The following is a 13,798-nucleotide window of genomic DNA, read 5'->3' as shown; positions in this document are numbered from 1 at the left end:
CTCTTTGTATGAAGTCTAAAAGTCTTAGCACACCCAGCAGGCCTGCTGCCCTCCCCAACCTCTTCTCACCCTTTGGCCTGGTGGTCTGCTGCCCTTCAGACTTGATTCAGCCTTCCCACCCTCCAGGAAGGCAGGCCTTACCTCCCAGACCAGATCACTTGCCATCCTGTGGGGACTGAGCACCCAGTGTCTCTCATGTGGAGCCCTTTGCATGGTGTGGTCAGCTGGCTTCCACAAGAGCAGGGACTGTCCCTGTCTGTGCCCCCTTGTAGGCTGGGCACCTTGCACCTGTTGACAGCTGACCACCCGCCACAAGCCACCACTGCTCTTAACTCAGTTATACCTCATGACAACCAGGGATGCCGGGAGGACAGCTACTGTTGTTATCCCATTTTCCAGATGAGCAAACTAAGGCATGCGAAATTCAGATAATTTGCTCAGAGCCACAGAACTACAAGTTATTACTAACAGACCTGGAATGTGAACTTCCACCATCTGGCTCCAGAGTCTGTGCTCTTAACCACTGTGCTTTCCTGCACAACTGCGGTTGCTGGACACATAACTCAACACTTGGTCTCCAAGGTCAGCTAATACCATCCACCCACGGTTCTGGCTTCTCTGCTTCAGTCTCAAAGTCCTTGACCTTGACTCTGTGGGAATTGGCAAACTCTCTTCTTGATGGGTTTGAATGTGGAATGTATGGATACATGGTACATAGGGAAAGCCCTGGCTCTGGAGGGGGCAGAAGGGACTGAAGTGTGGCTCTGGCCTGAACCATCTGTACAGCCCTGTTAAGTGTCTTCCAGCCAGCAAACCCAGGGACCTGAAATTCAGCCCCGCCACTGCTGGTCACTGCAAGTGAGCCCATCAAGTCATGGACCCTTTGGGTCTCTGCTCCCCTGACCTCAAGAGGGATGAAGTTCCTTACCTTTGCTCTGTCTCCCCTTCTTGATTTCTCAATCCACCAGTCTCTCCCACCCTTAGTCTGGCAGGGGGATCTTTAACCCACAAGGCCATAAGCTCCCAAGAGCTCAATAAATACGGTACAGGGGTGACCCCACTGTGACCCATCCAGATGATGGGCGGGCTCCCTGCCACTAGGCAGGCCCTGCCTGTTGGGCTGATTTTTCCATCAACAGCGCATAGTAAGTGCTTGATAAATGTTTGCCCATCGAAGGGAAATGAATGGATGGGTGGCCCCAGAGGCAGCTCTAGAAGTCGACACTGTTTGGAAAAGGAAGAGCCAGCACCGGGCCTGGAGGGAGCCAGCCCTAGAGTCCCACCAGGTCAACAGCCAGACCCAGAAAGGATCTGGTAAACAGCAAGGACCCTCTCCCCAGAATCACACCCATTCCTGCAGATCCACAGCATTCTCTTCCAATCTCAGGAATTCTGTCCCAGAAGAGCTTTTCTTTAACCCCATCCTGGCCAAACCACAGATGAACACCAGCCCGGGGCAAAAGTCCAGCAGCCTGGGGCCTTCAGTCCAACTGTACTGCCCTGGATCCACTTGGGCTCACCTCTTAGACTCCCAGTCAAGTGTCCAGGAAACGGGCGTGACTTTTCCCCAGGGCATTTTAATGCAAATTCTACTGGGAGAAAACTCCCACTCCAGTATATTTTCTGGAACCCGCTCCCTTATTTGTTTATACAGAAGCAAGCTGGAAACCTGTCCATGAGGCCCTGAGTCACAGGTTCCGGCTCTGTATTCCTGTGTTCCGCAGGAGAGCTCATCTGCCAGGTCTGAGCCTTCCTCACCATACTCCTCAAAATGGCAGGAAAAGCGGCTGCTAGGTTCTCCTCCTGTTTCCCTACATCTGCTAGCAGGATGAGGGGTGGGCTGCAGGCCAGACTGGGGCCGGTGTGGACAGGGGAGAAGCTGATAGAGCATCTGCTACCATAGGAGCAGGGGGTCAAGTCTGGGAGTGGTGGGGGAGTGGAGGAAAGACCAGACAGTCTCAGAGCAGGCCAAGAAAGCAGGCTGGGAGCAGGCGTGTTCTTGAGCAAGCCTGGCAATCAAATCAGTGGCTAATCCTCAGCATCTTGATCTACCCAGGCCTGGGAGACCAGAAGCCTCTGCAAAGCAGAAGTTTCCCAAGGAGAACTCAGACCCTCGGCCTGACTCATGGGGGCAGGTCCCACTGCCCTTGCCTAGGCAGGGTCTCAATCATCTGCCTGAGTCTCAGTTTCTCCATCTGTAAATGGGTGCAGTAACTCCACCATCTCATTAGGTGTTTGTGGAGATCAAATGAGGCTACGTGAAGTGCATGCAGAGCGTCTAGCACAGAGCAAGGGTTCAATATACAGTGTTTGGCATGATCGGTGTTTGCCTTGTTAAAACCCAGAGCACCTCCAGGCAGCTGCTGGCCCAAGGCCTCTGGGCTTACTTTCCAAGAAAGGACCCCAGCTCAGTCCTGGCCGAAATCACATACCCACAGAGGCAGAGGCGAGCGCTCCTGCAGCTCTGTGTGAGGGCTCTGTGCCAGCACTCTGGTACCATACTGTCATACATCCAGGGCTACCTGTGTACATTTGTCCCACAAAGAGCTCCAGGAGTCAGAACTAGCTTATGGAGGATGCTCAGCTGACAATCACAGCATGAGCTGGGGCCAGTTGGCTAATGGTTTTCCGCAAGCTGCAGGACCTTTTTAACGGGTTAGCAAAGGACCCTGAGCCTGGGCCAACCAAAGCCCAGGGATGCTCTTCACCTGGTTACCCCACAGCTGAAAGCCAGGCAGACCCTCTGCCTTTCCCAACCTGCCCTGCACTCTTCTCAGCACAATTGCTGTGCTCTCAGCTCCCCTGACCCCTCCTCCTATTTCTCCAGCCATCACTTGAGGCTATCCCTTATAGCCTTAATATTGCTGGCCCTGTACTCATCCTGGGGCTTCTCACTCCACACACCACCCTGGACAGCTCTATTCTCTCCCGGCGCCCCAGAGCTAGAGACTCCAGGGTCATCAGAGCACCAGTCACCTGGGTTTCTGGTCTCATCTGCAGTCCAGAGGTTGCATCTCTGTGCTGGCCACCCCCTAGGGCTCCATCTCCAACTCAGAGTTCCCCTGAGTTTCAGGATGTCCACGAATCTCTCTGCCTGGCTGGGCTACAGATTCCCAAATGTAACATTCCTTCCTCTGGTTCCCTGGTTTGGCCACTGAGACTAAAGAGAGAATCCCCATCTCTCTCCTCTTGTCCATCACTGAGTCCTCTCTATCTCCCCTCCACATCGCCAAGGCACCCATTCCCTTCCTCCCGCACCCCACGCTGGCCTGTATCACCCCCAGGTCTCCCTGCCTCTACTCTGGTCCTCTGGTCCCCAGCCCCCCAGCCCGCCTTCCACACGGCATCCAGGGATTTTTCTCAAACATGATCTTTCCACATCCCTCCCCAGCTCAAAACTTGACCTGCCTCCCCAGGGTGTGTCCTGTGACCCAGTAACACGCTAAGGCTGGATCTCCAAGGCCCTCCCCTGTTTAGCAGCAGATGATCTTTCTTCCCACCCGCTTTGAAGACCCTAGGTTCCTTCTCACCCCAGCCCCTCCCCACCAGTTGCTAAACTCCGAACTCCTCGCTGCATCTCCAGCCCAGTACGGGGCCTAGCACCTGGGAAGCCTTCAGGGAGTGCTGGTGGCCTAGACATGGATCCTCCACGGAGACTCTGAGGCCTTCCTGCCAGGATCCCCTAAGAAAGGAAGCCTCCCCCAGTGCGGGGCCCAAACCCCAGCTTCCACCCCATGGCTGTATCTCCAGAACCCACGGCATATACTCACTTTGGATCCAGGGGGGCCAGGAAGGCCTGGATTTCCATAAGGCCCAGGAGGACCCTGAAAGGCAAAAGAGAAAAAGAGATGAGGGGAAAAGAGGAGCATCCCACTTCCTAAAGCAAGGCCTGGCACTTCTGCCCGCCCGCTGGGTCTTCTCCACTAGCAGAGTCTCAGCAGTCTGGCCACAGCAGCTGCTTGCAGAAAGGCTCTCTTGATGCCTGGCCCTGTGCTCAGCTCTTTCTGTGCATCACCTCATTCTATCTTTTTAACCCACAAGATAGGTGCTACCATGATTCCCATTTTCAAGATGAGGAAGCTGCCATCCAGAGAGTTTTACAACTTTCCCAGGTCACCTGGCTGCTAAGGGACAAACCTCAGATGTGCAGCGTCCAAGCACAAGCCCTTGAATTGGATCACCTCTCCATACTCTCTGCACCTGGCCCCACCAGCCCCTCCCACACTTGCTTCCTTCGACTCAGAGCACACTCAGCTATTGGCTGCCCTGCCCCACGCCTGGTACTTCCTCCTCACATCGCCTATGTCATGCTGTTCCATCATCTGGAATGCCTTTCCTATCCATCACCTCCCGATGAAATCCAACCCATCCTTCAAGACCTGGCTTTAATGCCACTTCCTCCAGGGAACCTTCTGGGACTCCTCCTGCTTAAGGGAAACTCTCCACCCTTCAGACTCCAACTGGACTCTGCACGAGCCTCCGGAGCTGGACGCGCAGTCACGGGAGTACTCGGCCTCCTCTGAACAAGGGCATGTCTCTTCTATGGCCACCACGGTAGTCAGAGCTCTCTCCCTTAGATTTCTACATGTTCTGAGCTTACAGAGTCCCTCGGGGACCATGAAACCGCTGGGAAGACTAAACCCAGAGAGTCAAAGGGTCTTTGCCAAGGTCACACAGCAGAGTGGTGGCCAAACAAGGGCCGGAACCCAGTTTGTTGGCTTCAAGTCCAAGGCTTATTCGTGGCACTAGATTTTCCCAGGCCATATTTGAACGTCCCTTATAACAGCTGGGGCCTTATGTCCACTTTCTCTGCAAAGGCCCTGGGCTAGCATCCTGCAGCCCAGTAATATAAACAGAGTCCTAAGAGTCAACTACTTTCTGAGAGTCTTTGTCCAATAGAAATAATCTGAGGCACTAAGGGTGGGGACAGGCACTTCAAGGGTGCCCCGTACCACAACAGCCTCCAGACACACTGCCCTCATCCGTGGCCCCTCTTGACTCATCTGGCTGTGTATGAATTCGCTTCCTTCCTCTCGCTTCAAGGCCAACTTCCCAGCTGCAGCCTATCACTCTCCGCCCGAGGCACCTCCCTCTTCCTTCATGCCTGAGCTGGGACCCTCCCCTTCCCCGTCCATGTCAAGGAGGAACCGAGTTCAGACGCTCACTCAGCCTAGGGGATTTATAACGGTGTCACGGGTAACCTCCAAAATAATCAGCCCTCCAGCCCCTTCCTGATATTTCACCAGATGCTATATCCTGGCAACTAGATGCAACCTGGTCCCAGCTCTGAGTCTCCCCTCTCCCCAGGCTCAGTCTCCCCATCAATTCCATGAATGACGGGAAACTCATGGTCTCTAAGGAATCTGGAAGACCTCAGAGCTTCACCCCAGTCTGGGCTCCTGGGATCTAAGCTCAGAGCTCAACCTGAATTTGGAAAAGGTTAGACGAAGGATGTTTGAGGAGGGGACCCTTGCATCCAGTACCCCAGAACCAGATGAGGTAGACAAGGTAGACAAGGTCAGGAATGACTACATCTCCCCAGTTGTGCCCCCAGCTGCCCAAAGATGGAGGGCTAGAGCACCCGGCTACCCCTCAGGGAGGTGGGGGCATCCTGCTTTCCCACCCCCACCTTCATTCCCCTCTCCAGCCATTGCCTTGCAGAGAAATGAAATGCATAGTTGACTGGGAGCCAAGCAGACCGCTTCTACAAACGCTGCAGCCCAGAAAGCTGAGTGGAGGGAGGCCGAGGGATTCCCCTGCTTGGGCCGAGGGAGTACGCAGAGGTGGAGAGGGCCAAGCCACGGAGCCCTGGGGAACCTCAGGTAAGGCCCCGCCCCCTCCCCGAGCCCCAGAGCCACCATCTGTACAGAGGAACTGGGATTGCTTAGTCCCAGCATTGTATTATCTTTGGAATTTCACGATCTATGGAATTTCCCATTTAGAAACAGGGTGATGGGCTCCAGGGAGAGGGGGGAGTCCTCCAAGAGCCTGAGAGGAATGTCAGGAGAGTCATTCCCTCCCTTGAAGAACTTCAGAGCTGGGAGGAATCTTGGCTGGAAATGCCTTACCAGGATCCCATGTTTTAAAAATGCAGAAACTGAGCCCCACAATAGGGAAAGGACTTGCCTAAGATCACACAGCTTCTTGAGGGGAAATACTCTTTTTTCCTTTTGTATTGGGGTATAGCCAATTAGCAAACAATGTTGTGACAGTTACCAGTGAACAGTAAAGGAACTCAACCATACATGTACATGCAGCCATTCTCTCATGGGAAACGTTCTTGACTCCTAGACTAGAACCCATCAGCAACCATTTGCCCAGCACATTCTGATGCAGGAGACTTTGCTAGGCATCAGGTAAGAAAGAGCAATCAATAGGACGTATCTCTGGCCCAGAGGGGCTCAGCTAAGTAGAAGGGAAAACCAGCACAACAGGTAGTTTAAGGTCATGGGCTCTGCAGTCAGACTGTCCAGGTTCAATCTGGGCTCTAGCGTTTACTCCATGCTTGGCCTTAGTCAAAGTAACTGCATCTTTCTGCACCTCAGTTTCCTCACCTGTAAAATGGGGATAATGCTGGAACTTATTTATCAGGAAGGCTAGAAAGCTGGGAGGGGATCCTGCATATGCCACCCAGGTGACAGGGTTCAGTGGTCAATGTGAGCTTTCTACGGAGGAATCCGTGCAGTTAACTGCCACAGGAGCTCCAAGAAGAAGGTGATCATCAGAAAAGGAGGGAGCATTTGATCTGAGTCATGGATGGAGGAGGAGTTTGCACAGGAGGACATGCCGGGTCAGGAGGACAGTCCTGCAGAAGCTGGGGGCTCAGGAGGAGTTTAGAGACCCAGGCAGATTGCCAGCACCTGGGATGCTAGGTCCTGGGGCCTCATCCTGGTCCCGGGCAACAAGGTCCCTTGGCCAGCAGTGTCCATGATATCTCTGTGGTCCCCAGCTCTGGGCAAGTGCTCCATGGAGACTCCAAAGCCAGGAGGAAATGCCACTTCAGACCAGATTCCAGAGTCCTGGGCCCAGGGAGCACAGGGCCAGGTCTGGAGGGAACTAGGGCTCAAGTAATTGCATAACCAGAACCATCCGCTGGGCTCAGAGCTAAAAATATGCCCCAGGCAGCTATCTCTGCCAGGGCCTCACCAGGCACCCAGCGTGGGAAAGGCTGATTCAGCCTGGGCACAGATGCCAGGCGCCGTGGGTCTGAGCCCCCTTGGGAAAAGGAGAGATTTCTCTCCAAGAGGACCCTCAAGAGTCCCTGCATCATATGGTTAGGAGCTGGGTTCCAGTCCTGGCTCTTCCATTTCTTAGTTATTCGGTTTTCTCATCCCTAAATGAGAGTGATCATACTGGCCCATGGGGGCCCTAGAAGGAGAGGGGATCAAATAAGGCAGCGTCAAGTGACACGCCAGGCATAACAGACCAGAGCTATTAATATTTTCCACTCCGAGGTTCGGGCTAGCTCCTATCAGCCACCAAAGCCCTGCCAAGCCATCCTCCAGACTCTAATTGAACCTCTCAGCATGGGGAGCTCACCCCATCCCTGGGATGGCCCATCTGGTTGCCTCTGACAGCATCCTACCCCAGGTTGGCCCAGCAGAGATGGGAAGATGGATGCAAGGGTCATGCTACTCCAAGTCAGCTTTTTCCCCAGCCGAACACCAAAGCCCATCAGCTGAGGGAATGTGATCTGCAGAAACCCCTACTCTACTCCAGGCTGCCCAGGGTGATACCCACAATGGACAGCTGAGACCCTGAAAGAGGTTCTCACTTTCCCATGCCTCGTCTGGACACCCAGTGACCCCTAAAAGCCCCATGTCCACTCCAATGGACTAAGTGGAAAAGGGATGCCAGACAGCATGAGTACACGCAGCAAAGCTGGGGCTCCAGGGACAAAAAGATGCAGGACATAGAACCAACCAGAACTCAAGCACAGTGTGTGATCACTTACCCGAGGACCCCGTGCGCCAGGGGGTCCAGGAAGCCCAGGCAGTCCAGGGGGACCCTGAATAAAAAGCAAGAACATAGCATCAGTGCCACGTGGCAGAATAGAATGGGATCAGGTAGTCATTCAACAAACTTGTGCAGAGCTCTGGGCATGAAGAGCCCATAGCTGAGAAGAGAGGTCCCTTGAGGTCCTAGCCAGAGGAATTCTGCTCTTTGGGGTTTTCCGGTCTTTGCAGCTGTTTTTTCTTGGTCTCTGAAGCTCTCATCTTTCATTACATAGTTAACTCAGGGTATCACCTCCTCCAGGAAGCCTTGTTTGATCCCTTCCCCAAGTTGGGCCAAGTCCCCTCTATCCCTCTGCTTTAAAGGCCACTGTATTTTATTTGGGGAATTGTCTGCTTAGAAGCCTGCTCTCCCACTAGACCATGGTCTCCTCAAAGGAATTAATGGGATATGAGTCATCTCTCTCTCCCCAAGCCTCAGCCAAATGTTTGAGAAACTAAAACAGCAAAAGACCTCAGAGTTCAGCCAAGTTCTCTGCAGAGCCTGAGCAGAGAAGGGACCTGTCCAAGGTCACACCAGCATCTCTGAGTCACACACAGAGAGTCAGTGTCACTAAAGGATGTACGCAAAGGCTTTCGGGTTCAAATCCCAGTGTTGCCACCTACCAGCTGGGTTTGGGCAGGTTCCTTAACCAGCCTGTGCCTATAAAATCGGGCAATAATACCCTTCTCGTTGGATTATGGAGAAGGTAATGGCCACCCACACCAGTACTCTTGCCTGGAGAATCCCATGGACAGAGGAGCCTGGTAGGCTGCAGTCCATGGGGCCGCTGGGAGTCGGACACAACTGAGCGACTTCACTTTCAACTTTTCACTTTCATGCATTGGAGAAGGAAATGGCAACCCACTCCAGTGTTCTTGCCTGGAGAATCCCAGGGACGGGGGAGCCTGGTGGGCTGCTGTCTCTGGGGTCGCACAGAGTCGGACACGACTGAAGCGACTTAGCAGCAGCAGCAGCATTGGATTATTGCGAAGGTGAAACGAGATGGCAAACGACACGGCGCCTAGTATGCAACTGTCACTCAAACGCCCCACCTAGTCCAGGGCTCATAGCCGGGTTCAGCCTTCATCATCACCCTCCGAGAACTTGCATCACCTCCTTCACTTGTCTCCCCACCTCCACCCTCTGCCCTCTCCAGTCTTCCTCCACACAGCCAGGTTCACCTTCCCAAGGCATCTCCCGGCGCAACAACACTCCGTGGCCCCCCATTTCCCCCATAAGACAGGCCCAATCCTGCCACGTGGCATTCGGGGAGCACCTGCGTGTTCTCAGTTCTCTTCCTTCCCATAGGAAGCGAGGCACCCGAGCAGACTTGCTGAGCCGCAGGCTGACCGTTATTCAAATCCCAGTCTCGCTATTGGAGACTTGGCACAGGGCCTTCGGCCTGAGTCTCCGCGGCTGTCCTGCACCACGGCTACTGTCCTGCCTACATCAGAGGAGTAAAGGAGGATTAACTAAGTGCCTGATGTAAAGAACTGAACACAGAACTTTCAAAGGAAGCCAGGCTTTCGAGGATGTGTGAGGCCTGGGGAATTCATTTGTTTCAAATAACCATCAATGAGATTCCAGGTTTCCTGCCCAGAGTTAGAATCGGTGTTGAAAACCCAGTACGATTTGGCTGGTAATTAATCTAGATCTCACACTGGGCAGCTTCGGCTCACAGTTCTGGTCTGTGAACACCATGTGCTTGCTCGTCCGTGAAAAAAAAAATCAGAAGAGAGAGCCAGACAGGCAGATATGGGGACCAAGGCCCCTGGGTCACTGGAAAGAGCCCCAGCTGGAGGGAGAGGGGCTGCTGCATGACCTCAGGCAAGCCCTGGGCACCTCAAGCCTCCAAGTACCTCTGGCCAAACTGGCAGCCGGCAGCGTTCCTTCCATCCAGAGCCTAGGGGTTGGGTAGACAGTTTCTAGTCTTCTATCTACCACTGCAGGTTTGAGAATCAAGGCCAGCCTACTCTGTTTCTCCCTGAGGAGCAGTAGAATGCAGTATAAGACAGGGCCCTGGGTCCACACTGGGTACCCTCTCCTACTAGCTAAGTGGCTTTGGCTGAATTCTTTCCAGTTTCCAAGGCTTCACTCCTTCATTGTAAAATGAGGCTGCAAGAGCACCTCGCTGACAGATAATCTATAAAAAGTGCTAATCCTGGTGCCTGGCACACAGTTCATGCCCAGAAAGTTAGTGCTGTTTCTGTTAAGCAAGCTGCTGGAAATTCTCCAGCTCAAAATGTCAAGCCATCTTCCTCAGCATCTGTTTTGGGGGAGAGCAAAAGACTTCCCTTCCTGGAAGGCCCTTCCTCAGCCTTCCTCTTCCAAATGACCCAGAATCAAAGGAAAATGCCAGGGGCTAACGCCAAGCATTCCCATAGGTATCATTCTCATGACCAAGCCCTTTTCACAGGTGAGAAACCAGAGAGAGGCTCAGAGAGGCAGAGTGATTTACTCCAGGCCGCACAGCTCACAGAAGCTGGGTTTGACTTATTCTCCTATCCTGGGGAGCACCACACAATCTTGGCCAGGTGCGTTGTAACCAGGTGTGCAAACCTGGGCAAGTCCCCTCTCCTCTGTAGGCATCTGTGAAATGAACATCCCAGAACCTCCCCGACACTGGGCATCTCATGAATTTCTGGGTGGTGATTTTTTCCTCTTCTAGGTTATTCGGCAGGAGAGAAAAGGTGAGATCATGCCCAGCTCCCAGAGAAGGTGGCCAAGGCCCAGCGGGGTGAAGGCTGGGGTAGGGCTCCACTGAGGGACAGTCTCTGCGGGGTGTAGCTCCCTGGTGGACCCTGGGAGGGCCGCTACTGCAGAGGCCTGAACACACCCTCTTGGCATGTTTCCTGCCCCAGAAACAGGGGCATCCAGCCTGGAGTCTGACCTCATCCCCAACATCTGAGGAGCAGACTCTAAGTGCCAGTCAGGACCCATGGCCCAGCCTGGTGACGTCAGTTACAGCCGCACTCCTTGACATGGCAGCCCAGCTGCCCAGCAGCGTTCCCAGGTCCGACCCTCCCATATTCAGTGAGGCTGGATGCCCCCTGCCCCTCTCGCTTGATCCGAGACCCTGCCTGCTCCCCATGCAGTGGAAAAATGCTGCCATTTCTTTCCAAGGCCTGAAGCCTGAGCGAGTGACTCTGGGATGATTCACGAGGCCGGGGTGGGATTTTTCCACTCCACGCTGCAAACAACGGGGCCTCTGAGAGGGCCTGGAGATGAGGGGGAGGGGCGCTGGGGCCGCAGGCCTGTCTGGGGGAGGTGGGCGAGGCCTGGACTCGGGGCTCGCGCAAACAGAGCCATGGACACAACCAAGCTGCCACTCCGGGCTTTCCGCAAGGGTCCCGGCCCCCAGCAGCCAGGCCTCGGGGAACCCCATCCCATGGAACAAGTCCACCCTTGTGTCCAGCTACAATAGCCCGCCTGCCAAGCCTTGCAGAAGGAAGGAAGTCCTGGCTGGCCTGGCCCCTGGCAGCAACCAAGAAAGGTTTCACAGGCCCGGGGACCTGGGAGACCCGAGTCCAGTCCTGACTGTGCTGCTAACATCTGGGTGACCCTGAGCAATGACCTTTCATTCTCAGGACTCTGCTCAGTGCCTGTAGCCAGGTGGGGGGAGGCAGGGGATCTCAAAAGGCTCCTCCATCGCTAACTATCTGAGCTCAAGATTGTTATTCCCAAGGTTAGCCCACAGGGCGCTGAGCTCTCCCCAGTCTCTGTCCTAGGGAAGGGCCTACTGGGACAGGGCTTTTCAGTGAGGCCTTGAGCAAATTGCTTCATCTCCCTGTGCCTCCTGGCCTCAGTTTGCCCTGCTGTAAAATGGGAATACAATAGCCTTTCCCCCCCACCCCCCCAAGATAACGTGTATGTGTGCCAGGTATTCTCCATTCGCTCTCCAACTCCATTCTGTGTCCTGGGAAGCCCCCATCTACAGGCCGCACCCCCAGGCTTCTGGCTGAGTCTTGTCAACAGGAGGGCCCAGCAAGAAACTGCAGAGTAGAAAGAGAGGGTGGGTGGGGTATTTCTCTCCCTTCTCCCTCCTTGCTGTGTTTGGTTCCAGCTCCTGTCGGAGACCCCAGTTCATGTTTTAACTCACTGGCTTGTGGCAATACCTTTCCTCCTCTTGCACCTTCAGGTGGGACCCCATGTGCTTCTCCAGCCCCTGTTGATTCCCTTGACGGTGCCCGCACCTCTGTAAACAGTCACTTCCTTAAACTCCCCTCAGTTACACTGTTCCCTGCCTGGGCCACAGGATACAGCATGCAAACTGCTCCACACAGAGCCTGGCATGCAGCAGGAGCTCAAAAAGGACATGCCAAAGACAAAGCAGACACTTCTCGATTCTCCTGTGTCCTAGATGATGCCAGTATAAGGGGTAAACGACTCAAGATCTAGTTCTAATTCCTAACCGCCAGCAGCATAAAGGCCCTTCTATGTCAGAAGCTCTTGGCTCTCTCAGGGTGACAGTGCCCCTGCCTCAGCCATCAGCACATCCATAACAGCCACAACTATCCAGATTCTAATGTTGGAGGCAGACAATCCACACAGCCCTGGAAAAGTAGGTGGTACCATACCCTCTTTTTACAGAGGTAAAAACTAAGATTCAGAGAGGTCAAGTGACTTGCCAAAGGTCACACAGCACCTAGCACCCAGAAGGCACTCATTCAACATCTGTTGAAAGAAGGAAAAGATGGCTGGATAAGGAAGTGGTTCAAACTCAGGTCATTCCAAATTCTGTGTGCTTTTGCACTCCACGCGCCTTCTTACCCCACCGGCAGCAGAGATCTGTGTAACTTCAAAGAGCCTGGCCTGCGTGTCAGGACAACCTGTTTTTCGTAAGGATCAAATTCCTTCATTCATCTCCTAGATAGTCATGGAGTATCTGCTGCGGGCCAGGCGCTCAGCCGGGTCTCCCTGAGGTGACGCTTGGAAAAAGTGCAAGGGCGTGCAAATGCCAGCGGCCTGAGCGTGAATAAATAAGGCCTTGACTCGCCTCCTCCTGGGCGTGGGGCTTCTGTGCAGCTTCTGTGCAGCCTCTGTGAACCGCAGCCTCCCCGCCCCTACTGACCCAGGGCCAAGCTCAGCTTTTCCATGCTCCCCCCCTCCGCTCACAGGGCTCCCACAGAGTTCCCTCTCGAAGTGGCTACAACTCCTGGCCAGCCTGGGCCCAGAGCTGTGCCTCAGCTTCTGCCAGTCTGTCCCGTGCCCCTTGAGATCCACGCAGAACAGGTCAGATACAGCCTTGAAAACCCTCTCAGGGGCTTCCCTAGTGGCTCAGTGGTAAAGAATCCTGCCTGTCGATGCAGGAGACACAGGTTCGATCCCTGGTCCAGGAAGATCCCACATGCGGTGGAGCAACCAAGTCCGTGTCCCACAGCTACTGAGATTGTGCTCTAGAGCCCGAGAGCCACAGCTACTGAGCCCACAAGCCACAGCTACTAAAGCCCGTGTACCCTAGAGCCCATGCTCCGCAACAAGAGAAGCTGCTGCAATAAGCCCCCGTCACGACTAGAGAAAAGCCCGTGTAGCACTGCAGACCCAGCGCAGCCAAAAATAAATAAATAAAAATTATTTTTTCAAAAAAGGAAACAAAACCTTCTCAGGCTCTGAAAGGACCTGCAGTGAATTCTAAGAAGGGAATTCTCCCAAAGCCAGTCACAGAGGAGAGACAGCCTCAGGGAGAGGAAAGAAGTTCCCCATATCACCCAACAAATCTAGAACTCCCAGATGGCCCTGGAGATCCCTCAACTTGCTTCCTCACCGGAGGTGGGAGCTATTATCCTTGTACATTCTGCAGAAA

General features: G+C 54.1%; 1 protein-coding gene across 1 annotated transcript in view; it reads right to left on the bottom strand.

Annotated features, from left to right (window-relative positions):
* The window catches only part of COL27A1 (collagen type XXVII alpha 1 chain), a 150,858-nt gene that overhangs the window by 120,780 nt on the left and 16,280 nt on the right, over positions 1 to 13,798 (bottom strand). The window contains exons 4-5 of the mRNA XM_055579444.1: positions 7,955 to 8,008; positions 3,771 to 3,824 (exon numbers count right to left, since the gene is read on the bottom strand). Coding sequence (XP_055435419.1) covers positions 3,771 to 3,824; positions 7,955 to 8,008 — 108 coding nt within the window. The remainder of the gene's footprint in view (positions 1 to 3,770; positions 3,825 to 7,954; positions 8,009 to 13,798) is intronic.

This window comes from Bubalus kerabau, chromosome 4 (assembly GCF_029407905.1).
Source record: "Bubalus kerabau isolate K-KA32 ecotype Philippines breed swamp buffalo chromosome 4, PCC_UOA_SB_1v2, whole genome shotgun sequence".
Classification (NCBI taxonomy): domain Eukaryota; kingdom Metazoa; phylum Chordata; class Mammalia; order Artiodactyla; family Bovidae; genus Bubalus; species Bubalus kerabau.
Note: the sequence above shows the minus strand (reverse complement) of the source record. Positions and strands in the feature narration are given on the sequence as shown.